Source organism: Thermomyces dupontii (assembly GCF_041956625.1).
Source record: "Thermomyces dupontii strain NRRL 2155 unplaced genomic scaffold VTN31scaffold_1, whole genome shotgun sequence".
In the NCBI taxonomy this organism is placed as follows: Eukaryota; Fungi; Ascomycota; class Eurotiomycetes; order Eurotiales; family Trichocomaceae; genus Thermomyces; species Thermomyces dupontii.
The window spans coordinates 1,710,218-1,736,444 of NW_027192307.1; the positions used below are offsets into that span (position 1 = coordinate 1,710,218).

The 26,227-nt window shown below is 51.4% G+C and overlaps 10 protein-coding genes and 2 non-coding genes across 12 annotated transcripts; 4 read left to right on the forward strand and 8 right to left on the reverse strand.

Annotated features, from left to right (window-relative positions):
* Positions 1-3,235: 3,235 nt before the first annotated feature.
* On the forward strand, positions 3,236-4,044 carry VTN31DRAFT_630 (uncharacterized protein; the record flags this gene model as incomplete). Its single annotated transcript, XM_069406895.1, has 2 exons — positions 3,236-3,280; positions 3,451-4,044. 2 exons carry the CDS (start codon positions 3,236-3,238, stop codon positions 4,042-4,044), a joined length of 639 nt encoding a protein of 212 aa, XP_069263486.1.
* Positions 4,045-4,374: 330 nt separating this feature from the next.
* VTN31DRAFT_t18 lies at positions 4,375-4,458 on the reverse strand. The gene has a single exon. It is a non-coding gene; the product is annotated as a tRNA-Lys (tRNA).
* Positions 4,459-4,480: 22 nt separating this feature from the next.
* On the reverse strand, positions 4,481-4,564 carry VTN31DRAFT_t17. Its single transcript has one exon. It is a non-coding gene; the product is annotated as a tRNA-Lys (tRNA).
* Positions 4,565-4,826: 262 nt separating this feature from the next.
* On the reverse strand, positions 4,827-5,987 carry VTN31DRAFT_631 (uncharacterized protein; the record flags this gene model as incomplete). Its single annotated transcript, XM_069406906.1, has 1 exon — positions 4,827-5,987. The coding sequence occupies one exon, from the start codon at positions 5,985-5,987 to the stop codon at positions 4,827-4,829; it is 1,161 nt and encodes a 386-aa protein (XP_069263487.1).
* Positions 5,988-6,722: 735 nt separating this feature from the next.
* On the reverse strand, positions 6,723-7,758 carry VTN31DRAFT_632 (uncharacterized protein; the record flags this gene model as incomplete). Its single annotated transcript, XM_069406917.1, has 2 exons — positions 6,723-7,387; positions 7,452-7,758. The coding sequence occupies 2 exons, from the start codon at positions 7,756-7,758 to the stop codon at positions 6,723-6,725; spliced, it is 972 nt and encodes a 323-aa protein (XP_069263488.1).
* Positions 7,759-8,128: 370 nt separating this feature from the next.
* Positions 8,129-10,360, reverse strand: VTN31DRAFT_633 (uncharacterized protein; the record flags this gene model as incomplete). The annotated part of the gene is made up of 3 exons (XM_069406928.1): positions 8,129-8,700; positions 8,751-10,254; positions 10,331-10,360. The coding sequence occupies 3 exons, from the start codon at positions 10,358-10,360 to the stop codon at positions 8,129-8,131; spliced, it is 2,106 nt and encodes a 701-aa protein (XP_069263489.1).
* A 698-nt stretch (positions 10,361-11,058) lies between these two features.
* On the reverse strand, positions 11,059-11,669 carry VTN31DRAFT_634 (uncharacterized protein; the record flags this gene model as incomplete). The annotated part of the gene is made up of 4 exons (XM_069406939.1): positions 11,059-11,184; positions 11,240-11,499; positions 11,562-11,588; positions 11,648-11,669. The coding sequence occupies 4 exons, from the start codon at positions 11,667-11,669 to the stop codon at positions 11,059-11,061; spliced, it is 435 nt and encodes a 144-aa protein (XP_069263490.1).
* Positions 11,670-12,683: 1,014 nt separating this feature from the next.
* VTN31DRAFT_635 (uncharacterized protein) lies at positions 12,684-13,675 on the reverse strand (the record flags this gene model as incomplete). The annotated part of the gene is made up of 4 exons (XM_069406950.1): positions 12,684-12,720; positions 12,772-13,142; positions 13,215-13,528; positions 13,636-13,675. 4 exons carry the CDS (start codon positions 13,673-13,675, stop codon positions 12,684-12,686), a joined length of 762 nt encoding a protein of 253 aa, XP_069263491.1.
* A 546-nt stretch (positions 13,676-14,221) lies between these two features.
* Positions 14,222-15,603, forward strand: VTN31DRAFT_636 (uncharacterized protein; the record flags this gene model as incomplete). Its single annotated transcript, XM_069406961.1, has 2 exons — positions 14,222-14,703; positions 14,757-15,603. 2 exons carry the CDS (start codon positions 14,222-14,224, stop codon positions 15,601-15,603), a joined length of 1,329 nt encoding a protein of 442 aa, XP_069263492.1.
* A 369-nt stretch (positions 15,604-15,972) lies between these two features.
* VTN31DRAFT_637 (uncharacterized protein) lies at positions 15,973-17,035 on the forward strand (the record flags this gene model as incomplete). The annotated part of the gene is made up of 3 exons (XM_069406972.1): positions 15,973-16,090; positions 16,154-16,761; positions 16,817-17,035. 3 exons carry the CDS (start codon positions 15,973-15,975, stop codon positions 17,033-17,035), a joined length of 945 nt encoding a protein of 314 aa, XP_069263493.1.
* Positions 17,036-19,735: 2,700 nt separating this feature from the next.
* VTN31DRAFT_638 (uncharacterized protein) lies at positions 19,736-23,152 on the forward strand (the record flags this gene model as incomplete). Its single annotated transcript, XM_069406983.1, has 4 exons — positions 19,736-19,747; positions 19,810-21,558; positions 21,617-21,904; positions 21,968-23,152. 4 exons carry the CDS (start codon positions 19,736-19,738, stop codon positions 23,150-23,152), a joined length of 3,234 nt encoding a protein of 1,077 aa, XP_069263494.1.
* A 356-nt stretch (positions 23,153-23,508) lies between these two features.
* Positions 23,509-25,208, reverse strand: VTN31DRAFT_639 (uncharacterized protein; the record flags this gene model as incomplete). The annotated part of the gene is made up of 3 exons (XM_069406994.1): positions 23,509-24,085; positions 24,144-25,074; positions 25,160-25,208. 3 exons carry the CDS (start codon positions 25,206-25,208, stop codon positions 23,509-23,511), a joined length of 1,557 nt encoding a protein of 518 aa, XP_069263495.1.
* Positions 25,209-26,227: the final 1,019 nt, after the last annotated feature.

Here is a 26,227-nt window from a genome sequence, read left to right on the forward strand (position 1 = left end):
GCCTCACGCTGCAGATGGTTCACATGCAGCTCCTCTTTCTGACGATGAGTTCCGCAGCCTATTCCGGTCTGATTCTCCCTCTGCTTCGGATCTTGACATCGTTGAAAGTGGGCTCTCCGTTGACCTTCTCAGCGGAGGAGATCTATCAGCATTTGCCTTTGATTCACTGGTTGATTTCGACGCCGAACCTGTCGGCGCACTGGATGCCGTCGTCGAACCGCCGTCGGTCGGTCTTCCGGATGAGATTGCTCACCAGACTGCTGGAGTGCAGCCCTGCCTTGGCGCGTCCGCTTCGAGATGCGACGGGCAAGGCGTTGCAGCTAGCGGTTAGGGAGGGCCTTTCTCGCCATCGGAATGACCGGCGGGCTGTCGGCGATGGTGGCCACGTGGGCCCGCGTTGGGAGTCGTTGTTAACCATGGCTTGGGCAATAGATTCAGTCAGGCGGCAACCGGTGGCGAGGAGGATGCGGAAACAGCGTTACAGATCTTTGGAGCGGCGTTCGGGTTCGGCAGCGTTGTAAATTAGCGAGTTTAGTGATTTCCTTTTCCTTTGTTTTCTCTCTGTGTACGACTACGAGAATGCATTTGAATGAGCTTGGTTCATCTTGCATTAGTATTTGAATGGATGGGATATTCGAATAACACGAATGATTCTAGAAACCTTTTGTCTATGCCAATATTATGAGAGGGATTTGATTCTCTTGAGAATGTTGGCACTGCTTGACCGTGTCTAGGTATGTATCCAATCATCCAAGCTCAAAGACTGCCGTAATCTAGATGTAAATAGTCTTCCGTATGAGGCCCCAATCGACCACCATGTGCCCTACCACGATGCAATTCATGTATCCAGGCAGATTACCAGTGCAGCACCGGTAGCCTCCTGGCCCATGTGTAGTTTACAAACATGTTAGATGAGTATGTACATAGCTGCTGCCTCACGCAGTAGAGAGCCTCAGGCAGACCCCCTGGTTAGGGGTCGAAGAGTAATGTGAAGGGCCTAAGAGAGGGATATCAAACACCCTGATCTGGGAAGACCAGGAATTAGTTGGTATAGTTACAATCGGCACTATCAGATAATCCACAGCATCGGATACTTTGGTTGTAGGCATTCTGTGTCGATTCGAAGTCCTACCTCTCGTCTGAAGACCTTGCAAGACAGGAAAATTGGTCCTGGGAAGGACATCCTCTTCATATCCAAAAGCCTACAGGGTTTTACGCCCTGACCGCTTCGATCTATGTAGACACATTTCTTCAATAATATACTACATTACTACAAAGTACTAGTACTATCACTGCAGTTCTCCGTGTATGCCGTACGACTACGGCGTAACTCTGAAGCTCGCTTCATGCGCCTCGGTCCTGTCCCTTGCCACCACAGTACTACTTGCATACAGGATACACGGGCTTCTGTCACTTCCCTTCCAGTTTCCAATGTGACCTGTGCACGGTGACAACAATGGCAACCACAAGTGCACAACGTAGGACTCGTTCCCGGTTCGTTTCAGGGCTTGGGCACTCGGGCTGCGCATCATCAATATTCAACCTTACACATCACGCAGTCGCACGTTTTCTTCCCGAATAGGCATTTTCAGTGGGGATCAGCCCTAAGGATACAAGGGGTACCAAGCAGCTTAGGCACAAATCAAGTAATCCACAACATAGAGACTCCTAACACGCACCAGTGAGGGATTTCAGAATACATGAGAATTATCTCCGTGGGCAGTAGTCTGTCGCTATGAAATATATATTAGTATAGTACTGTTCCTCATCACAATATTGATTACATGAACTACGTCAAAAGCGAGAGCCTCATTGTCCCCATTGACACTGAAGCGTTACGGCCCATGGAGTATTTTTTGACTCAAAAAGTTTGGCACATTGCTGCAGATTTGTTGCTGGCGCTCACAATCCGTGCCAGCAAACTCACTACAAACTTTGAAGTGTCTCACAAATCATGATTACTATGATTACATTCCGTTGATTCAATCACCTAGTTCTGTAGTTACATGATACTAATTATATACTACTATTATTGTTGAGACAGTGCTACAAATCCATCAGAGGATAACTAGGCACAACTGGAATGGAATCTGCCATATGGTATTTATCAAGTGGTAAGTTAAGGTACATCCATGAAGTTTCAGAGAAGCACCTACTCCGTAGTTGCTGCTGCTTCAACCAAATTCCAAAACCACTCTCAGCTTCATCTTTTCCACCAGAAATTTGTTTGGAGATCTACCTAGGCAGTGGCAAGCACTGTGGCATAGGTAAGCTGCAAGCCACCGAAAAACAGTCTTTTGAGGTCGATGATCCTAAGCGTCGTAAATCTCGGGGGCCCTGCCCTTCGTCACACGTGGCGAGCGAAAGTCCAAAGTACATACTCCATGTGGCGTTAACATGAGCCAGTGAATGACAAGTTTCATAACCTCCTCATGGTTCCCAACCTGAAATTCGTAGATTTTGCTCTGCCGCTCATTCAGACATCCATCGAAGTGGCCCTGCAAAATGTGGACTTTAAAATCGGTTGAGTATCCCGATTACAAAGCACCTGAATGGCATTCGATAGAATCCTTTGTCAATAGCTCGACAAGCAGCGGAAGTGGCATACTCACCAGATAAACAAGGTGATTGTTGTCGCTCCATCGACCTCATTTTTCATCTCATAAAGCTTACCATGGCAAGAGTCTGTCTAATAGTACTATTTGTGTTCGTACCAAAATGCTATCAAGCCTAATAATATATTTCGATTGAACCAGGTTGAGTCTCGAGAGGGAGATTCCTTCAGATGGTCCTCCGCCTACCATCACTTGGCATAGTAGGCTAATGTCGTGGTGATTATGGTCGTTAGAAGTAAAGTAACTAGTAACTTGATACTCTGTACTCCGTACGGAGTACATCAAATCAGTTTATTCATCTTTACACCCTGCGGCTTTTGATCGCTGCATGAACCATGAAGCTCAACTCAGGGTGGTCGTGCCTGACGCAGTTGACGACAATGACAGCTGATTGGTCGGCGCGACGAGGAACTTGGGTTCCACGTGACTCCAACCCTTGTCACGTGCAACTTGGTCAGCCGAACTGGGCGGAACAGCCGGGCTTGGCCCCTGGCGGAATTCTGCCTAAACCAAATTCGGTAAGTACGTAAGTCTATCGATATCGCCGCCTGGGGACGTGGCCATCGATTGACGATGCGACCTTCCCTCAACCTGACAAGCAACAGAGCAAAGATATCAACATGCCGTTGAGAGATCCGATATTAGAAGCTCGCACAAATGTCAAGGTATGTGAGAAATAGCCATCCTCTTCCACAGAACAAATCAGCGCTAGCCATGCCGGCAACCCATCTTTGATCGCCACCAACTATGGTCCCCCGCTCAGCACCGGATCAAATCGAACGCCATGGCTAACGCAGCAGGCGGGATTCTACCCGGAATAAAAAAAAATGTCTAGCTACATTCCAACCGACTCAAAAAGGAAGCGGCCCGAGCCGAGGCCACATACAAGGCCGAACGGGCCAAAGCCGACCGAGCGATGAGAAATCGCGAGTTCCAGATTGCACGCATCCATGCCGGGTCCGCCATACGGGAGAAGAAGCGACAGATTAGCCTGAAAGCTGAAGCTGCGCGGGCAGATGTGATCATCAACGAGCTCAAAGCCGCTCAGAGCACGCGCGATACTTCACGGACGTTGGCGCTGGCCTCGCGTGGCCTCGATGCCGCCAGTCGCAGTGTTAACCTCGAACACCTCCTGGCCCATGCGAACAACTTCCTTGCCCGCAGCGAGGACTTCAAAATCGCGAGCTCGGCCATCTCCGACGTCGCCCAGGGCGTCAGTCAGCAGGAGTACGGCGCCGAGGGCGAAAGCGAGGTCGACAAGTTGCTGGAACAATTGGCCGACGATGCGGGAGTTGATCTTAGAATGGCCCTTGAGGCGGATGCGGCGCCAAAGGAGGACGTCAAGGAGTCGTCTGCCGCGAAACATGCCGATGCCGAGGTCGAGGACGCTCTCGGTGCGAGGTTGAGAGCTCTTAGAGCGGAGGGTTGATCCCTGTGTTTCTTTTGGATCTCTTTCTTTTTCGCCTTGTCAAGATGGCGCTGTTTTCCCCTTGTTTTGATTGATGATGACCTGTTTACGACGGTTTGTTTTTACTGCGTGACGATTTACAGTCTGGAGTCGGTGGCGTGTTCGACAATAACGATGTCATGGTCTTAACTAGTTGAGCTTTGGTTTTTTTTCGAGATACAAATACGGAGATACACAGTTTTATTGTCCACGCAGGAATATATGAAAGCTACGGGATCAGAGAAGGCGGGTCAATGTCAAGTCACACAACACACAGTTCAGGAAGAAAGAAAAAAAAACCGGATTCAGCCTAGCCCAACGCGGGGCTCGAACCCGCAGCCTTGAGATGAACTCTGACGTAAGAGTCTCACGCTCTACCGATTGAGCTAGCCGGGCTGAAGAGAAATCCGAATCAGAAAGCCCAACGCGGGGCTCGAACCCGCAGCCTTGAGATGAACTCTGACGTAAGAGTCTCACGCTCTACCGATTGAGCTAGCCGGGCTAACTTGTTCTTGAGTGCTCAGTATCTGCTCTAGGAGGCTATCGACTGCTGTTCCATCCGCAGCCCTAATCATTTTCACCGTCAGAACCCTCGGGAGTCCGTCTCAGTGTCCGAAGTTCAACAGTGATTTCACTGCTTTCAAAGGGAAGCAGTACCTAACTCCCTCATGTTTTCATGCTAACAATTAGATACAGAATCAAGCTCTCGTTAAGTCATAGACAAGGAATAAGAATGAGATCTTAATCAACATCGAACGGAAAGCTCACCACTCCCATTTTGCCCGGCAAGTTGGACAACTCCCTTCAATTCCATGTTCCAACAGATAAGCCATCCATCCATCAATACAAGTCCTATGAAAGCTGTATCCGCATCGTGACTTGCACCAGACCAACTCGTCAAGAGGCTCGTAGGAGCCCATTGTTTGCAGACAGATGCGGCACTTTTCTTCGATCCCTTTCCGTCCGCGGGGCACATAGAACGAATGGGAATGTGACGAATGGAAATCCTGGAGAGGATCGTAATAGGACCAAGTATTTCTCTGGTCACGGATCTTCTCTAGCTCATTCTTCCACTGCCATTCTAGAATCTTGTGCGCATTGTAGTACGGCGTGGAAAAGGAAGAATCGTCGGCGTGTTTAATCACCTGGTTAACGTTGGGCAGAGCTGATTCTGGCACAGTGACACATGCAACTGTTGGCATTTCGAATGGCGGTGCTGTGGCCCGTAACCCTGATTTTTGTTTTGTCGGAGCTGTTGCCTGCGAGGGTGCTACGCCGTGCGATAGAAGGGGAGACCCCTGACGATTGTCAAAACTTTTTGCGGAGTTCTGCGCGGTGTTGTTGAACCTTTGCAGAAATTCATGGATGAATGTATCCGTCTCAAGATGCCAGTGATCTCTCTGCCATTTTACCATCATGGGAATTCGGATATCTTTTCTGACTTCGCTCGCCGGTGGCTTCGGCAATGTAAGACAGTATCGTTTGGTGATGGTAAACGATTCATTCTCCTGCATCTTCGTGTCCTTGTTCTTTGAGCAGAATGATCCGGACTCCTTCTGTACTCGCGGGATACTAGTCTCTTGGGCTCTGTTCACCAATTGTCCGCCGGCATCTCCCAGCTTGAACTTCGCAATGTCAACCTTCCATCGGGCCACGGTCTTATTCAAATTTGGGTGACAATTCTCGCAAGACAAATATCTAGCCAATCGCCAAAGCGTGCTTTCCAAATGATTCCACATCCCATACTTCAGGCATGTGTTTCCATGACTCAGAGCACCGTGAGCGTTCATAATTTCCGGGTCGTCGATAATAGTATCGCATCCGTTGCAGCATTTCTTGAAATCTCCCAGCCTCAAGATGGTTTTCAAATCCAGCTGAGCTAACTCGCGGGGTGGAGCTGGCTGAGGCAGTTGCTGCATGTCCATGGGACCCGGGTCCGGTCTATGGAAGTATAAGATTATGCCGAATATAATATATCTGTAGGATATGAAAAGATCCGACTGATAAACTATAGTGACCTTTTGGAGCTCGGAAGAACGTTGATGGAGCAATAAACGGTCATTGAATACTTCACAGTTCTCTAATGCTGGTGTTTGGACATGAGAATATATATATATGGAAGGTGCATTCCAGGTCCTGCCTAAGTTGACGATTCCTCGAACTCGTCAGACATCATAACCAACTTTGTCATGTTTGTATTGACCACCTCAGTCTATAAGAATTTGGTTTCAGAGACCGAGAGACGTTTCCCGGCTGGCCCTCAGACAGAAAATGATCCAACGCAGAGATACCGACCTCTTCGAACGCTCAGCCGAAGTATGACCTCGACCAACGGAAGAGCAACGTAGAACTCTGCCAGAAGCTGATATTATCTAGTTCCTAGAGAAAGTACCTAGGTATGTACACTAGCATATTGCCAGGCGTTGATTGCGATATGGGAAATCGCAGTCGGCTCAGCAGCGACAGCATCTGCGAAAACGACGGGAGTAACAGTGCCGAGCATGGGTTGACATGACCCTGTGTCAGCGTAGCAGATGCCCTGCCAACCCTGTCCACGACATCTTGGCGCGCGGTGTTGGCGTCACTGACACTACAGTTCGAATCTCTGGGTCGAACCAAATTGTAGACGGTTTCAGACAGGTGCAGAGTGCCCCGGAAACTCATGAGACTCGTTGTCGTTTCGCATCGCCATCGAGATTATGGCTAGCCTCACGCCGCTTTCGCCGCTCCATGGCCTCGAGCTCAGCTTTCATGATCCTTTCTTGTTCAGTCATCTTCTTTGGTGGCTCCGCCACGCTGACCTTTTTGCCGCCCGCCAGCGGGTTGTTTGCCTTTGCCTGTGATTTCATGGCAGCAAAAACATTCTTCGGCTTCTTGTCGGCTCCGTTCCCTGAAAGAGAGATACCGACTTTAGGCTTCGACGGTTCGGGGGTGGAATCATCCTTCGAGGAATCAGTGTCGCTCTTGGAGGCGGATTTTAACGCGGCTGAGAGATTGAGCTTGAGCTTTTCGCCCTCTTTGCGCTGCAACATTTTGGCTTCCTCCGGAATATCGTCCGAGCTTTCCTTGCCTTCACTGAGCTGTCGCCTTGCTCGCTCAACCTGCTCCTGGATTTCTCGCTTTTCCCGTTCCTCATCGCCTTTATCCTGCCTCTCCTTCTTCAGCAAAGCCTCTCGTCTCCGAAGCGTTTCCGGCGAGTTATCAATCCAGCTGATGAAGATTCCCTTTTCCGGATCCTCCTCCACGCGGCAGATGCCTTCCCGGCCGAGATACTTCGCGAACTGTGTGAGCGACGACCATTTCGTCGCGTTCATGTGAATGTGATCTGCAATCAGAACTCGTCAGCACCAAGATCCTACCAGTACCTTTGAAAGCTTGGAGGGACCTACGCTTGTCAGCAATAACCTGCTGATAGAATTGATTGACATGCACCTTTTTCTCCCCATGCGTTGTTCTCAACAGCGTGATAAAGTTTCGCAGGAACTCCTGACTGTATTCATCAATGTACTTCTTGGAGTTCTCGCCAACAATCAGCATCTGCCGCACGTGCGACTCGCTCTGGACATGACATTTGAATCCATTCTCGTCACGCATCTGCTTCTGGCACACTTGGCAGTACCATCGTAGCCGACCCAGGCCCTTGGCCTTAAGTTTGTTGGAGATGGCCTTTGTACTTCCCGGTTCGGCGCGCGGCATGGCTGTCTCCTTTCCCTTGATTGCAAAGCACTGGCCCTGTTAAGTTCGAACTGTTGATCGTTCTCGTTGCTTTGGGAAAGAGAGAGAGAGGTGGCAAGACTCAGCCTGCATTATGATCGGGCCTGTCACGTGACTGAGTTTTTAGGCCAGTTGACCGTGATGGAGGCACTCAAACGTGATGAGAGCGAAAACGCTTGATATGCGTCTACTACATGGTCTATGTAGTATCGAGTGAACGAACTGGTATTTCGTATAATGCATACAATACAGCCCAGTGAACACCAATCCACAACACCCCATCAATCAAGCCTGTATAGTACATCCCAAGACCCTCCTGCAAGCACAAAGTTTCCGAAAAGACAGTATTCTGCTAGCACATGGAAAACTCATGAATAGCAGACGGCCCGCTCTCATTATACTCGACGCGACTGAGAAATCCCTTGGAGTTACCGCCGTCCAGGATGAAGCTCACTTTTGCAGCCACCTGCGCTCCCAAGAACACGGCTTCTTCCATGCCCTTGTAACCGGTCTGCGCTGTACTGGCTGTTGTGCCACCGGCACCCGTCGCGCCTGGGGCATTGCTAGCGCCCGTGTCCTTCCATTCGGGGAAGTACTCGGGTGCTTTGACGGTCTTGATGGAGGTGGGCGTTTGAGAATGCCCGGTGGAACGATGTGTGCTGGTGTATGCCGAATCGGCATTGCCCGGTGTTGAGGCATTCGGCGCGTTGGCATGGGTGGCGGCGACGAGGAGCGGATTGACACCGTGACCGGCAGGATGGTGCATGACCCCTGGGCCTTGCTGGCCCGTGTGTGCCGGTGTGTTGGTGCCGCCTGTCGCCATGGGGGTGGAAAGGTTGGACGGCAGCTCTGAAGTGAAGATGGTGCCAGATGGTGAGAGCATATATTTTTGCATGAGGGTTGCGACCAGCGCCTGAGAGAATCCTGCTTCCGTTAGCGATCATTTCAGCAACATCCAGAGACGTCCCCCTTACCTTTGACCCGACTGCCATTGCCGACGACGATAAGAGAATCCCACAGGTCTGCCCTTTTAGAAACGTCCGGCACTGATAGAATGGTTCGATGGATTTGCGCCGCTAGATCTTCCAGAATGCCTTCACTGTTGCGCTCGAGCCTCTCTTTGTCCGGAGTGGCGAGCAGGAACCGTTCAACGCCAACTTCGATTTCTTTTGTTCGTCGAACATATTGCCCAGTGGCCTCCTCCATAGGTACATATTCTTCAAATTGGAAAGTCGCCTTTTCGCGTTGGGAATTGGGAAGCTTGGTGGGCTTGGTCTGTTCGGAACCCTTCTTTGACCTCTCTGCCTTTTCTCGCTCCCGCCTCGCTAGCGTTTCGTTGACATTTCCGCTGCTAACAATTGCTGCCACGTTCAGTACCCCTTCCTCATCTTCTACATCATTAACATCCTCTGTTTGCGTTCCCCGACCGGGCCCACGAGGTATTGTGGTTTCATTTGGACCCCCAGTTGAGGCAGCTGCGGCCGGATTTGTCGTCTGACCGCCATTCTCCGCAGTGCCGGGAAGAGGGGTGCCAGGAGGAAGAATCTCGGTGATATTGCTCCGCTTCAACTGCTCACACATTTCACGCGTAAAGCCCTTCGGTCCCAGCAACTCCTCTAGCCGATCTGTCAGTGCTTCACCACCACATCGCTCTAGTGCAAGACCACGACCGTGCTCCTGGACAATGAAGTCGACTACAGCCGTCACATTCGCTCTCTCGTAACCCACGTCGACAACACACGCCGTTGATACTCCATAGGCGTAGAGCACAGCGACGGCCGCATCCAATAGACAGAATGCGGGGGTCTTGAACTTCTCGAAAATAAACTGGGTAAGAATCTCGCGGTCCCGCGCGGTCCAGACTGGATCACAAATGATCAAGATCGGCGTGTGGAACGGTGGGCTGAGGGTATTGTAGATGTGCGTCAACAAAGCGAAGAAGCAAGGCCAATCCACCACGCGACCCTTCTGCAGCGGGTACACCGCTCCTTCGTCCGACATGACGTCTTCCTCGTAGAAAATCTCCTCCTTTGGCTCCGCAACTTCATTGTTCTCTTCCTTATTCTCCTCCTTGTTTTCCTCCTTGCTCTCCTCGTTGTTCTCTTCCTTACTCCCCTCCTTACTCTCTTCCTTAGTCTCCTCCTTGTTCTCCTCTTTGCTCTCCTGCGTTGCTCCAGCAGCAGCTTCGCTACCGTTGGCAGCTGGCTTTTGTTCGGCCGTGTCTGCGGCTTGAGCTCCGTCGGCCTTGGCAGCATCCTCGCCCTCTTTCGGAGCATCTACCATCTCAACATCAGGCTTCTCCGCTCCATTGCTGGTCGCTGGTTGAACTTCGCGTCGCTTCTCTCTGATCTTGTACGGCTCAAACTGTCCCGGTTTCTCGGCTGGGAACATGCGCGTCGGGAAGCGATACTTGGCCGGAGTGAATGAGTCCGGTAAACCCAATTGCGCCAGGGTGGTTTGTGACCCTGGCGCGATCAACTAGAAGTCGCAATCCAGCTGTCAGACACATACACAAACAGCAATGATTCAGCTCGAGGGAAAATAAAGCACCTACAAGGATATGTTCCTCTTTGAAAGGCGCCATCTTGGCCACCGTACCGTCTCCCTCGGCGTCTTCGACACAGAAAGAGTTTTCAGTGGCTTTGTTTCTATCGTCGCGGTTTGGTCAACCTGCGATTTCTGGCCGCGAACGTTGCGGGTGTTACATAATCACCGCTTCCCAAATTGGATTTGGTCGAAGCCAAGCCACTAACCTCGAAATGTCAGGTACGGAGTAAGTATACGCACTACAGATACGGATACTCAGCCATGTTATCCCGTCAATTGGCATAGTAGCATTTGGCCAGAAGGCAGGTTATCGATTGATTCATACAGAAGACACTTGGGCTGTCCTCTAGAACTCCATGACCATCCCCTGGTAAATTAATGTGGATATTGCTGCTCTGGGCCGACTCAAGACCGACTGTTAGGCAGCCTTGGTGTGGGATAGTGCAAAATTTGAACCCTAATCCCATTCGACCTTCAACATAAATCCCATGCAGTGTCCGAAACCAGGGGGAGCTCAAGAGCATCTTCCATGGAGAAACCGAATCGTGTCCGAAACCAATGGACCAGCCATGAACCGTCCCAGAACCACAAAGTCAAGTAGGTCAAAGGGTCAAAAACTATGCCCTCCGAAACAAAGCATGGCCACTCGATACTCCAGAACTCCGACCCTCAAAATGACCTGCATTTCAAACAAACGCCGGAATACCTAATGATTCTTAAAATAAAGAACCTGCCTTAGGAGGACTCCTGAGTCCCGTGAAACTTCTGACCAGCAGACCGAAACAACTCCTGCTGCTGCCGCAGCAGCTCTTCTTGTGAGAGCCCGCTCTGTTCCAACTTGCTTGTCCTCTTTTCCCTCGTCTGGACGTCCCAGTCAGTCGGGTGCCTCGAGGGCTGAATTATGGTAGATTCGCACCTTTAGAGCTTCCCTGTGCTCTTCCGCCACGGCAAGAACCTCCGGAATGTAATCGCCAAAGCCGAGGTCACGTAGCGCCTTCTCGACGTGTTCGCATGCGATGGTCTTTTTCGCTTCTTTCTCGCTGATATCGTTGGCTTCTGAGGAGATCAGGGTAATGAATTCCACGCAGCATTCCATCAGAAGATCGCGAGCATCTTTCGCGAATGTCTGTCCTGACGATGCGGGCAATATTTCGCTGATTATTTTCTGGACAGTCGCTGTTGAAGATTAGGTTATGGCTTTTTGAAACGATCGGTTGATGTTGGCGGGCGGCAGGTACCTTTTGGTAGCGACAAATCATCGTTGGCTAGAATAATGTTAGCGTTGTGGAAAGTAACATAAATAATAAACTCATGAATTACTTACAGTTGAACTCGATGTCAGACATGGTTGCAAGAACAGCTCAGCAACATTTCACGCTGTTTGCTGCACTATCGACGCGATCAACGCGACCGGGCCATGCTTCGGTTTAAATACGTCTGCTGGTGTGCTTATCACGGCAGAATCGACGGCGGAGCTGGTCACCGCCCTCGTGTCACTGCATTGTGATTCGCCAGTTTCCTGCACCAATCAATTTTTTCAACGGATTTTTTTTTTTTTTTTTCCCTTCAATCATCCGCTGGAAGTTCGACAGCATCTCTTCCCTTTCTCCATTCTCTTCACTCATGGATTGAATCAAAGGAACAATGTTTCGATCCCAAAATAGACTTGCTGTACCGTCTACTATTGAGATACTAACCACAGCCAAATTTCTAAGCCATGCTTGAAGGTGAGTTCCTTGATTTCCTCCCCTTTACCAATTTCATGATGAATTTCAGTGTCGCCCCTATCTTACAGTTCCGTGGTGATTACCTGTCCCGCCAAAGGACCATCTGAATGGCATTTCTCCTTGAGAATTGTATTCCTCAACTCGCATTATTGACACCCTGCTGACAAGGCTCGGTTAGGATTGTGACTTGCTGTACGTCCCCCCTCTCAGCGTCATGCGCTCAGTTTCCCACAGGATGGTTCAACAACATCAACGGTACTATCAAATTCGGACTTCCATGAGCGATATCGTTTTATGTTCTGAGCTGTCGATCCATCCGATGGTTACATTCGGCAGGCTTCATGAACAGGTATTAACGTGAGATAACTAGTTGTAGGGTTGACAGTTGCGAGCAAGAGGTCAATACTACTAGGTAGGCTTCCCTCCTTTTCATGACCCCGACCGACCAAGCATATGATGATCATCCAAAATTCCATGCTAAGTATGAAGATGCTCTGCATCTAATGCGTACATCAAAGTATTTGCTTTTCATCTTTCGACTGAAGTCATGTTTGGAAACTTTTTTTTTCCCATCTATCAGATCAGATGTCAGGAGCTGTTGACTGACTTGTCATGCAGAAAACATGTTGGTTATTAACCCTGAAAGACTGCGAGCTCTTCGTCATTCCAACTGCAGAAGAGATTAGTATATAGTTGTTGAAATCAATTCATGGATTCTTACTTGATAAACCGTCCACTCAACTTCTTCGGTGCATCAAGCACCAATTTGGCGATAACGTGTCCTGGAATTTCCGGCTTGAGCAGCTTGGCGTTCTTGTGTGCTTCGATGAATTTCTTGTAAGCCTCAGCAGGCATATTCGTCTGATGCTCCTCTCGAATCTCGCGTTGCATCTCCGTGTCCACCATTCCGGGCCGAACCGACACGGAAATCACATCTGGTTCCTCGGCGCTCAGCGTCAAGGCCAGATGGTTCATGGCCGCCTTCGTTGCACCGTAGAGACCCCAACTCTGGTAGGCGGAAATCGCCGCGCCCGAGGATGTGAAGATGATTCGTCCCTTTGATTCTCGGAGGGCCGGTAGTGCCGCCTTGGCCTGTACAGGTAACAGTCAGCCCGAGAAATCCAGTAGAAAAATACTCTCTCCCCGAACGATTGGTAAACGTACAAAAGAGACCAGACTGAAGAAATTGATATCGAACCCGCTCTTCCATTGCTGGATGTCGGCATGAGCGATAGAAGCGACCTGACCCAGCGTGCCGTGGTTCAGAACCAGGCCGTCGAGTCGTCCAAACTTGGACAAGGCGAGATTGACGGCTTTCTCGCCAAGGCTGTGGTCTGTGACGTCGCCGGCCAGGTATTCGACTTGGTCCGGGTGCGCTTCTTTGAGGGCCCGCAGGGACTCTTCAGTTCGAGCCAGAAGGACAACATTGTTCCGGGGGGTGCAGGTGAGCAGGTACTTGGCTACTGTATAGCCGATGCCTATTTTCCGGTCAGTCTCTGCTTTTTCTCTCCTGGACGAAATTGTACAGCATGAAGGTGTTGAAACTGGAGGTTCTGAGGGGCAACTGAGCGTCAGGAAAGCGTACCTCTCGAGGCACCTGTGATGATGATGGTTTTTGCCGACATCTGGGACGCTTTCGACTTGCTCCTTGCAGCAATGACTCGAATGGAGCGCAGAATCGCCAGGTGTAGAGTCAATTCCAGGAAGACGTCACAGGTTGAAGCTTCTATACATTTGCAGGTGGGGAATCTTTTGCGTGGCGATTGTGGTGCGTCTGATAAGCCAGCGATGATGTACTATTACATGGTAGTACCTCCCTAGGTATGTTCTTGAAGTACTATCATGGGCTCTAGAATAGGGATTGTCCGATCAGATGGATGGTCATTCTGGGCTTTCTGAATTTTTCAGTATGATTCAACCTCGGCCATCTCCTGCTCGATCTTTGGCTGCCCACCAAAAAGACTGTTCATGATATCGGCCGATTCGCAGTCTACGCCGCTTACCTACCATGTATGTATCATCTTTACAACCCCGCTGTGGAGAAGAAGATCAGGAACCATCAAATGCAACTCACTTGACTTGTGGATGTGTAGGACTTATATATATATAGGCGTAACTTCTCTCAGAATTATGGCTTTCAAGACGATATCATCGAGTTTTTTTCTGGTACAATGGCGACAGTCATCATCGGCGGTGGCATCATTGGCGCTTCTACCGCCTACTATCTCACGAATGACACATCAGTTCATAAAGAGCAGCCTGTTCATGTCATAGAATCGTCCGCGCAGCCGTTCAGTGCTGCTTCTGGCTACGCCGGTGGCTTCCTGGCGAAAGACTGGTTTTCGTCAGCCACGGCCGCGTTAGGTGCTTTTTCATTTGATCTTCATAGACAATTGGCAGAGGAGCATGGCGGCGCAGAGAAATGGGGCTATATGGAGAGCATAGCGCTGAATCTGGACGTTAGGGAGCATCGTGAAAGACGGAGTGGTTCTCGAGGCGATGACTGGCTTCGCGACGGCACCAGTCGAGCAGACGCTGCGACCAAAAGCCATGAGGCACAGACCTCTCCGTTCGACAGTGCCCCAGCCTGGCTGACGAAGCAACGTCATGGCCACGTGGAGGTTATCAGCGAACCTGGCACTGTGGGCCAAGTGTAAGCACCCAATTTCCAGCTTGCTTCGCGGATAACTGGCTGAGTTACTGCAGCGATCCCCGGCGATTATGTGAGTTCCTCAAAAGCATTACCATCACAAGGGGGGTGAAATGGCATGCCCCAGCAACGGTATTATCTGTCAGAAAAGATCCAAAAACGAACTTCATCGACGGTGTCGTCATCTCAAACTCGGAAACGCGAACAGAAACCTTCATTTCATGCAAGAGCATTGTAATTTGCGCAGGGCCCTGGTCACAAAAGGTGTTCGAAGAACTCTTCCCATCCTCGTCACTGCAACTGCACGTTTCTCCTCTGGCCGGCTACTCCCTTGTCATCCGCTCACCACGTCACTCGCTCAAGCATGAGAAGCAGAACTACCAAGGACGGAGCCACGCCATCTTCACGACACATCCGAAAGACTGTGGCTTCAGCCCAGAACTCTTTTCTCGGGAGGGAGGCGAAATCTATATTGCGGGCTTGAACAGCTCGACAATTCCCCTGCCCTCACGAGCGGAAGAGTCCAAAAGCATCATGAACCCGCAAAAGATCCAAGATTTGAAGAGAGTCGCGGTTCGACTGATGGGAAAGTTGGTTGAAGGGTCCAATGAATCTTCAGACGACGTGCCGAATGAGGATGACCTGGAAGTGCTGCAAGAAGGCCTCTGCTTCCGACCTGTCACTGACACCGGCCGACCCATTGTTTCGCGCGTGCCGGACAATGCCCTGGGATCGGGGTTCAAGTGCGATACATCTGCTTCCGGGCGGGACCGGGGCGGGGTGTTCATTGCAACAGGGCATGGGCCGTGGGGAATCTCCCAGTCCCTTGGAACTGGTCGTGTGATGGCAGATTTGGTGGATGGAATCAAGCCATCTGTAGATATCACTGCACTGCAGCTATAAGCAATTCAGTAAGCCATCAGGAAGTAGAGATCAGGATTGTTCGGATCATCAAGACTAGTACTCGGATGAGAAAGTGTGCAAAGCGACTTACGCCAGTTGTCTATGGGTACGAGTACTTATGACAATTCTACATAACTACCGTAGTTATTTGGTAATCTAATGGACTAAGTTACCGAAATGGGTTTAGCCGATAGATGACCCAGACGCCAGACCATAAAGCCGGCGCGTCGTCTGCGCGTTGCGTGTATCAGGAATTCATGAAGATCCCTGATACCAAGTGATAGCCATTGATCAATTCGAGCGATCTCAAAAAAGTTGTCGATCGCCATTCAACATTTTTCTGAAAAAGATTGGATCATTCCAACGAAAATGGCAGGGGATGGGTACGACGATAGCAACCGCGCCTTCATACAAGCATTCATGGCGCGGTCAACAATGACATTCGAAGAAGCAAAGCCTGTTCTAGCAGCTATATTGTCGGCTAAAGGTATTATAGGTTCTTCTTTTCGAATGACTCATCATGTGCTGATAAGATTTTCGCTTTGTATAGAAGGTCGACAAGTTCTGGAAGGAGACATCACGCAGGCTGATTTCACGTCCTACATCACGGCAGCGAATGCCGCTCTATCACCCTTTGATCTCGAGATTCGAAGTACCCTTCACCAAGCACCACCGCCGGTCAACGGAGAACCGCCGGCAAACCCACCACGCATTTACGCACTAGTGAACACAACTAGTGACCCACTAGCGCAACTCGCAACCACATACACGGCCGACGAGATTGCGTTCGTGAAGCGATTGTTGGATGCAATGTTCGAGACAAATAACACGCGTCGATGCGAGGGCATGGCAGTCTCCAGTATGCAGGCCCTGCAGCTAGCCAGGTCGTCAGGGGATGGCCGTCGTGATTCGACTCAGCAGCAGACGCAGGGCAGTTCGGCGCCGGCATTAAGTATGACCCAAGCGGAGAGCGTGTTGAAAAAGCTGGTTGAAGAAGGATGGCTAGAGAAGAGTTCCAAGGGTTACTACAGTCTCAGTCCTCGGGGGCTTATGGAACTACGGGGCTGGCTGGTTGATACGTATAATGAAGAGGACGAAGATGGCAATCGTGTGAACCGTATCAAATTCTGCGTTGCATGTAAAGAAATCGTGACAGTGGTATGTGTCTGCATACTTGGCTCCGGTTTGGCTTCATCTAATTGCGAATACCCAGGGCCAACGATGTGCAAATCGTGATTGTCCGGGTAGGCTACATGAAGCCTGCATCCGAAATACATTCCGCGTCCAGCGGTCAGAGCAATGTCCCGTTTGCAAGGCTCCTTGGCCTGGGGACAAATACGTTGGTGAGAAAGCGATGACCGCCATAGAGCGCGGTGCGCAGGGACGAGGACGGACCGGAAACGAGCTTGTGGGTTCTGGGATCGACAGCTGAAATTTTAGCGACCTTGCCGTTAGATCAGTTGCCTATTATCGGCCTACGGAATCCAAGAGCAACCCTGGCTCGCCTCCGCCATTTGGTATGATATGATGCTTTTCCACTGGCATCTGTGCAGGGTTGCACATTGAAAGTTGTTTTGCCTCGGATTCCCGGTGGTTCACTTCGCAATGCGTACATTGCCGCTTGCGGGACCGAATCTCAACCCAGCGTCAACAAAGTTTGGATATTGCTTGTCGACTTCTCGGGCTCAGACCGTACCGTTCCCACAGGCAAGCTACTACCCAGACGGACGTGTATGCAATTCCTGGGTTGTAACTAGAACTGAGTTGACGTATAATCCTCGTATACTATGTCAGTTGGAAACGCTCAAGTAAACGGCGGATCTTTGTGCATAGTACATTGACAAAGAAGCATATATATCACCAAACCCATGATTTGAACTTCGAAGTTTCTCAAATCAGGCATATCAGTCACAATGTATCGCGACACGGCGGTACGTCTCAACCGAGCGATGCCGAGGAGTGACACACCATTCAATACCTACTATCCCATGTTCTCCCGTCCAGTTTCCAAAACCTACCTGCCTACCTAGGTAAATAAACGCGAGTCGGCAAACTCAACGAATGGGTTGTACCGTTGCTGGTAATAAACAGCACAAAAGTTATTTGGAGCAAAAAAGCAAAAGGGTTGAAGGGCCCCTTCTCGAATCTTCCCCAGTTTGCTCTGACCACTCAGTCAATCCCCATGTCATTGCAGGGTGCAACAGGACCATCAAACTGGGAAAGATCAGCCTATCCTTCTAACCCTTCCAACCTTGCAAGGCTGCCTTTTCGACCACTGCCCTAGGAGTACTTTCTCCTAAATACTAGTAGTGAATGATCAGAAGCCAATTGGGAGGTATTGGTTTGGCGTTTTCACTTCTTCATTCGTGGATTCACTGCCAGGGCTGGAGGACAGGGAGTACATACTTCCTGAGCAGGGACACTACGTACTCTACTTACAATGACTGCTGGCTGCTCTTGGACAATCCGGCACAGGATCAAAGTCACAATGCGTTCGGTGCTACAACTTCTGCGATCCAGAGACCTGTTCTAGACCAGTTGACCAAAGTTAGATAGCAACTGGCCACACCGAGAGCTAGGCTACTCCGTAAACAGGCCAAGTCCAGGGTTGGAACTTGGAACAGTTTCACGGGTGGCAAATATGCGCAGTATCCCCCAGGATATTTGCCGCACCCTTTATCACAACAAATCAGGGAAATACTCGTAAAAAAATGCAGCATCTCATGCCACGCTATTTTAGTAGGCAAAGTATCACAGATAACTGTACGCAGTACCTTCGGTATTTGGTGCGAGTCGGTCCGCGAGTGTTCTTGTGGGACAGAGAGAGTACTTACTGACTCTGGTGCCCGAGGTAGCCGGCTTACCGGAGTAGTACTCTTACGAGACAACGACGTAGAAAAATTTTCTCTCTACAGAGAAGACAGGTTTGAAACGAAGTTCGGCATTGCGCGGCTTGCACCGGGCCGGCTGAATTATTCTAAACGCTGTAAAACTTGACTCACCGGGAGACAGGAACTGTTCTTCCAGCCAAATGTCTTCACTGGGGCGGCCGAGGCGCAGAAGGCTTCTGGAGCTGCCCTTGAGTTCCTGATACTGTCGACTCAGTGACATGCTCGCACGGTCCTCTTGGTTGTAGGATACCGTTTAACTTCGTTGTTATAAGGCACCAAACATTTTCTTTCTGATCCGGCTCCATGCAGGCTTGCAGCCGATGTTTTTGCTTCATTCGACAAGGTACGGAGTACATACTAGAAGCACTACCCTGGGAGGCAAGTAATCAGCGTGTTCGTATGTCGGCCGGCTTTGATCCACATTTATTGTTCACTGCCAGATCCGCGGAGGAGTGGACGCATTGACGCAACGAAATACGGACGAATGTACCTATGAACTTTCACCTAAATTTCCGTTGCATTCGTTCTTCTCATTTCAGCCGGCTGCGTCGGCGGTTGTGGCATTTTTAGTCTACCCCGGTCTCCCCACACGGGCCCACGGGATTCACTGTAGGGTGCAACCTCGGGGATTCGGGGAAGAGTAGTGGAAGCTTGCTTCGGCTCCATGCTCCATTTCTCCAGGTTGTCGGAGTACGGTGAACCGATGGTCTTTGCACTCGTTTGTACGGAGTACCGAGTAACCTGTGTGGGCTGTGACTTTAATCTGAGTCACAGGGCTTGACCTGGTCACATGACCCCTACGTCAGTTGCTGTGCTGTCATTTCTTTTGCTGATTTGCTCTCTTGTGGGCTGTGGCGAGAGTTTCTAGAAGCGTTCTTGGCACCATCATTAAGGTATGGATTAGGATACCCCGGAATCAGAATGGTGAAGATCTTCTAGGGTTTCTCGGCGAACATTGCTTGGCTATTGGTTGGTTGCGTCGGTGGCGCATTGGAACGTTCGAGTGGATACGGGAAAAAAAAAAGAGCTTGAACTCGACAGAATGTACGTACCAAATCTCACGATGAAATCAGCTTACTTCCGCCGTGGAGCTCGTGTAGAGCTCACGTGGCCCATGGGGAAAAGGTCCCAGAGCTTTTGTCAAAGTCAGGGTAGTATGGAGTATATAAAGTAGCATCATCGTCACGTAGCGTGTCCTTGTGTCAGCATCAAGGGAATCAATCGTTGATAGTTCAGTCGCAATGCATATAGAGGTACGTGCTGACCATGGCACGTCAGAGATGAACGAAGCGTTGCTGACGGGTAGCTATGACAGCTGCTTTTCCTGCTATTCCACCTCCTGCAGCTGTGTGCTGCGGGATCTGTCCAAGATCGGCTGAAAGAGATCGAGCGATACTACGGAATCGGTTCATTCGCGAAACGAGATGACAGCAGTCACAGCGACTCTTCGCACCATGAGCACGTGTATAAGACGCGTTTCGAAGGTGTCACCTGGGACCAGCGCAACTGGCGTCTGCAGAGCACTGTCCTTGACCAGGGCCACTACCAGTCGCGAGGGTCGATTGCCAACGGATACCTGGGCATTAACGTAGCCAGCACCGGCCCCTTCTTCGAGATTGATGTCCCCGTGGATGGTGACATGATCAACGGCTGGCCGCTGTTCTCGCTACGACAGACCTTTGCGAGCATTGCTGGCTTCTACGATCAGCAGCCGGAGACGGAAAGCTCGAACTTCCCATGGCTGAACCAATACGGTGGAGAGAGCGTGATCAGCGGTGTACCGCACTGGAGTGGTCTCGTGCTGGATCTGGGCGATGACGTGTACCTGGATGCGACGGTCGACAATTCGACCATCAGCGACTACAAGACGACGTTTGATTTCAAGGCCGGTGTGCTGTCCTGGGAGTATACATGGACTCCGGAGAAGGAGAATGCCGGCTCGTTCAAGATCCGCTATGAGCTGTTCGCGCACAAGCTGGATATCAACCAGGCCGTTGTGCGTCTCAGTGTGACCCCGTCGCAGGACGGCACTGCCTCGGTTGTCAACGTGTTCGATGGCTTCGCCGCTGTCCGCACTGATTTCGTCGACAAGGGGATCGACGGAGATGCCATCTACTCGGCGGTGTCGCCATGGGGTGTCGGGAATGTGACGGCGTATATCTATGCAGTGCTCGATAGCAAAGATGAGGGCGTGAACTTGGCATCCGCGAAATTGGTGGAGAAACCCTACGTCCACACGAACGACTCGTCCATCGCCCAAGCCGTCGATGTTGAGTTCAAGGCTGGGAAGACGGTCACTATCACCAAATATGTCGGTGGTGCTTCTACCGACGCGTTCCCGGATCCTCGGCAGACCGCCAGGAACGCAGCCCTCATTGCCAAGCAGACGGGCTTCGACGAGCTCCTGCGCACGCACGCTGCGGAATGGGCATATGTCATGCCCGATGACTCTGTGGATGATTTCTCACTCGGAAACGGCAAGTTGCCGGATGACAATTTCCTCATCCAATCGGCCATCATGGCTGTAGTGAACCCGTACTACCTCCTTCAGAACACGGTCGGTGAGAATGCCATCCAGAGAGTCGGCGGAGCACCCGTCAACGACTGGAGCATCCCTGTCGGCGGCCTGACGTCGGACTCCTACGCTGGTCTCATCTTCTGGGACGCCGATCTGTGGATGCTGCCTGGTCTGGTGACCTCTTTCCCGGAGGCAGCTAAGCGGATCACCAACTATCGCGTGGCCAAGTATCAACAGGCCAAGGAGAACGTGAAGATGGCCTTCGCGAGCTCCAAGAACAAGACCCATTTCTCCGAGTCTGCGGCTGCATATCCCTGGACCAGTGGACGGACGGGCAATTGCACTGGAACAGGGCCCTGCTTTGATTACCAATACCACCTGAACGGTGATATTGGAATGTCTCTCGTTTTCGAGTACGTTGCGAGCGGAGATACAGAACTCTTCGAGAAGACGTATCGGCCGATGTACGACTCGTTTGCGACTTTGTTTGCGGACCTGTTGGAGAAGAATGGAACGAAGTACACGTTGACCAACATGACGGATCCTGTAAGTTCTATTGATTTGCGATGGTCAACAGAGCAAAACACTAACGCATGTTGTCAAGGACGAGTATGCCAACCACATCGATGGCGGTGGCTACACCATGGCCCAGATTGCGCAGACTCTGAACCAGGCCAATGCTTTCCGCAAGCAGTTCGGCTTGGAGGAGAACAGTACTTGGAAGGAGATGGCGGACAATATCCAGATCATCCGGGAGAACGGCGTAACGCTCGAATACACGACCATGAACAACAGCGTGACGATCAAACAGGCAGACATTGTCTTGATCACATTCCCGCTGGACTACACGACCAACTACGACACCAAGGCTGCTCTGAACGATCTTGACTACGTAAGTAGGGCCGAGCAACCCCTCAACGAGCTGAAGGACATCAGAAGGCTGACAATGTATAAGTATGCGCTCAAGCAAAATGCCGATGGTCCTGCCATGACGTATGCGATCATCTCCATTGTCGCCAACGAGGTGTCGCCATCCGGCTGCTCCGGCTACACTTATGCTCAGTACTCGTATGACCCGTACCTCCGTGCACCATTCTTCCAAATGTCGGAGCAGATGGTCGACCTTTGGTCTAAGAACCGTGGAACGCACCCTGCGTACCCATTCCTGACCGGCCACGGTGGCGCCAACCAGGTGGTGATCCACGGCTACCTGGGCCTTCGCCTTGTGCCGGATGACAAGATCCACATCGACCCGAATCTGCCTCCGCAGGTACCTCACGTCAAGTACCGCACGTTCTACTGGCGCGGATGGCCGATCCAGGCGTCATCCAACTCCACGCACACGACCCTCAAGCGGGCGATCGAGGTCGCGCCGCTGAAGACTGCTGATCCGAGATTCGCCGACTCCGAGATCACCGTCCAGGTTGGCCCGGACAGCAACAACACAGACTACACTCTGCCTGCCGACGGCAGCCCTCTGGTCGTCCCCAACCGCCGAATCGGATACATCAACACGGTGGAAGGCAACCTCGTGCAGTGCGGCTCGGTGCACTCCGTGAACAGCTACAAGCCTGGCCAATACCCCATCTCGGCGACCGATGGCGCGGCGTCGACCAAGTGGCAGCCTGAGTTTGCGGACAACGTGAGCTCGATCACGGTGCCGCTGCCGGAGGAGAACGCCCAGCGTAAGATCTCGGGCTTCCACTTTGATTGGGCCGGCGCGCCGCCCGTCAACGCCACGGTCATCTTCCACGACAAGTTCATTGAGAACCCCAACATCAACTTCCCGTGCTCGGCGATGGACGCGTCCGTCTCTGCCGTCTACACCTTCAATGTCTCCATCTCCGTTCCTTACGACCCTGATGCGGATATCTGGACCATTGAGCTGCCTAAGGCGAACATGACCAACGTCACGCTCGCCGAGCCGATCCCGGCCCCGCGCTTCGCGACGTTGTTTGTCCAGGGTAGCCAGGCGGTTACCGAGACGGAGCTTCAGCTGCGGAATGGCACGGGTGCGACGGTGGCCGAGTGGGCTATCTTGGAAGAAGGGAAGGCCACATTTGGTCCGGATGCGTTGACGCTGGAGCCAGTGTATACCCGCTCGTCTGGTGAGACTTCGTTCTTGGGATGCAACATTTAGAAAAAGAAAAAAGAGTGAAGAGGTAGAGGTGATTTTTTATACATACTCCGTACATGTTGACTGTTATTTCAATGAACGAAATGACGATACAACATTTCAGTAGCTAATGAAAGGCATTATAATTGTTTTCTTTACGAGCTGAGAGTAATATTCAACCCTAGTAATACATCAGCGGTAATGACACAGCCAGCTGCAGCGTTAACATGTGTCTTCAGCACTTCTATCAGGTCTAGGTCATTGGTCTACATAATCACCACCAGTGTGCTGGTAATGCAGTCCATGCCGAGTCCACAGTGACTAAGGAACACAAGACGCAAACAAGGAGGGGAGATGATGATTGAAAAACCCGCAACAGTCTAACCTTGGGCAGACTCCTTCAGCAACTCCTCCGTAGTGGCAACCAGAATGTCAAACGCGCGAAGCACATGAGGCTCTCCCGCCAGCGGATTAGCGCTAACCACGCGGATTGCATAAATACCGGCGATTACGGTGGAGGTGAGATAGATCTGCCCACGCTTGTTGATGAGTTCGAAAACGGATTTGGTCAGAGCGTTGGCAGTCTCGTCGGCCTCGGGGAGGGCGCGGTCCTGACCTTCTTCTTCTTTCTTCTTACTGGCCGGGTTGCGAACACGGAGCACCGTCAGGGCAAACGCGGGAGGTGTCACGATCTCGAAGAGATCTGGGCGGCTGCGCACTTTGTCTGCAAAGATATTGCCCAGGGTCAACCCCTTGCGGATGTAGGCTTTCATGCCGCTCAGTCCGTAGCTGCGCATCACGAACCAGATTTTCAAGCTGCGGAAGCGCCGACCCAGGGAAATCTGCCAGTTACGGTAATCGATCACTGCGCCCTGCTGCGAGTAAGGGTTGCGCAGATACGCGGGGGTAATATCCAGTGCGTTGGTGAGGTCAAGCCGGTTGCGGACGTACAGGCAACTACACTCGTGTAAGTCAGGAAGAAACGCAGGAAGGGGGATGTATATTTTGGGCTTACCTCGCATCGAAGTTGACAAGCAACCACTTATGCATGTTGACGTTGAAGCTGTCAACTCCCTCGGCAAAGTTGCGGGCAATGTGCTGGTGCTCCTCGGTGATGAGGGCAGATCCAGCGTACGCAGCGTCGATATGCACCCAGATGCGTTTCCAGGACTCCTTCTCCGCGAGAACGGCCTTGATCTCTGCAAACCGGTCCACGGCGCAGGAGCTGGTCGTGCCCAGACTCAGGGTGATGAAATACGGGATCAGGCCGTCCCGTTCCGCCTTCTCCAGGACCTTACGGAGCGCGTCGCCGGTCAGCTCCATGTTTTCCTCGAGCTTTGTCGGCACGGATCGGAAGCGCGTGCCCGCGATGATGGCTGCTTTGGCGGTGCTGCTGTGCGCCTGGTCACTAGCCAAGGCCACGAGGGAGGCACGCAGGTGGCAAACCCTGTCCTCATACTCTTCCGAACCGTCCTGGAGACCCTCGGCGAGCGCCAGTTCGCGCACGCGCCGCTCACGCGCCGCGATCATCATGGTTGCCACGGACTCACTGGCGCTGCCCTGGATGACGCCACCGCCGCCGTTGGACGAGGTGCTAAGGAAACACTCGGGCAGACCGAGCGCCTTGGCCAGCCAGTCCATGACGATGGTCTCGAGCTCCGTACAAGCCGGTGAGCAGAGCCAGTTGAAGGCCGGCGCGTTGAATGCGGCAGAGTACATCTCGCCCAAGATGCTCGGGTAGGTGACGCCGGCGGGGAAAAAGGCCATGAAGTTGGGCGACTGCCAGTGCGTCAGTCCAGGCTGGATCTTGGCCTGGATGTCGGCCTGAATCGCAGACCACTCCTCCGGCTCCTCGGGCGGATTCTCAGGAATAAGTGGCCGCAGGTAGCCTGGCTCGACAGTGGGGAGAACCCGCTGCTCGGGCAGAGAGTCAAAATAATTCGTGACTGTGTGGGGGAGTGGTTAGCCTTGTGTGTCATGACGATTCGGACTTTGAAGAGGACATGGCAGGCTCTATTATGGGGAACTTACTGTCATCGATGACTGCATGAGCTGCAGCCCGGAACTGCTCACGATCCATGATGATTCTTGCCTCTCGTGGATGAATTGGTCTCTAGAGAGGGTTACAGAATGAAGGGATGATATGAAGTGCGAGAGCAGCAACAGCCACAGGCAGAGTGAATATCAATGAGAAATAGTACAGTCCAGACTGATCTGGGAATCAGACTCGAACGCTTGAAGCACCAGAGAACGGATTCAACGCCGGGTCAGACAACCACCCACATCATACGCACAAGCATTGAGCCTGAAGACAGAAACAAATGAGGAAAAGATTCGAACAATCTACAAATGACGCTGAACCTTATATACTTCACTCTCCAATGCTGGACATTCCTGCCTGAGTACGGAGCTCTCGTCCACGTCCACCCCGACAACGGAGGTTTTCACCCAGGCACCCAATTTTTCCGGGTTCAATGGATAAGGCGGACCGTAGGTGACAGAGAATGAGTCTCCTGCCGAGTTTAACTGAGATAAACCTGAGAACTTTGTGACTAACTCGTATTTACTGGATATAGAAGCCATCGATTACGTGTAATTACGGAAAAAGGAAAGGTGAGCGAACCTTCCCTCGCGCTTCGATTTTCGATCCTGTCCAGAATCCAGACTGGCGGGACCAATTCCGCCAGATGCCATGCATGCATGGCTGCAGCATGTTTGCTGTACTTCAGGGCTCGTGCATGGGGTATGTCAGAGTTCTTTGTCTCTCTACGCGTACAATTATGGAGTTATGAGACAGCAAGTGAAATGAGTTCCATTATTACTCCGTACTATTCACCAAACAAGCATTTGGGATGAATCTCAGAGTTCGGAGTACTGTACAAAGAGCGGGGCTAGTCCTTTTTCACCGATTCAATGATGCCGACACTTGGGATCATGATGTCCAATACTATGGAACTGAGTCTGGCGACTATTGTTTCGTAGGTGACTAACTGACTATTCTTTCAGCTTGAATGTCGCATCCCAGAGTGGCAGACTCCCTGTTTGGCTGCCAGAGCCCTACTGGGTTTCGGCGTTAGGGAACAGTACAATGTATCAGAT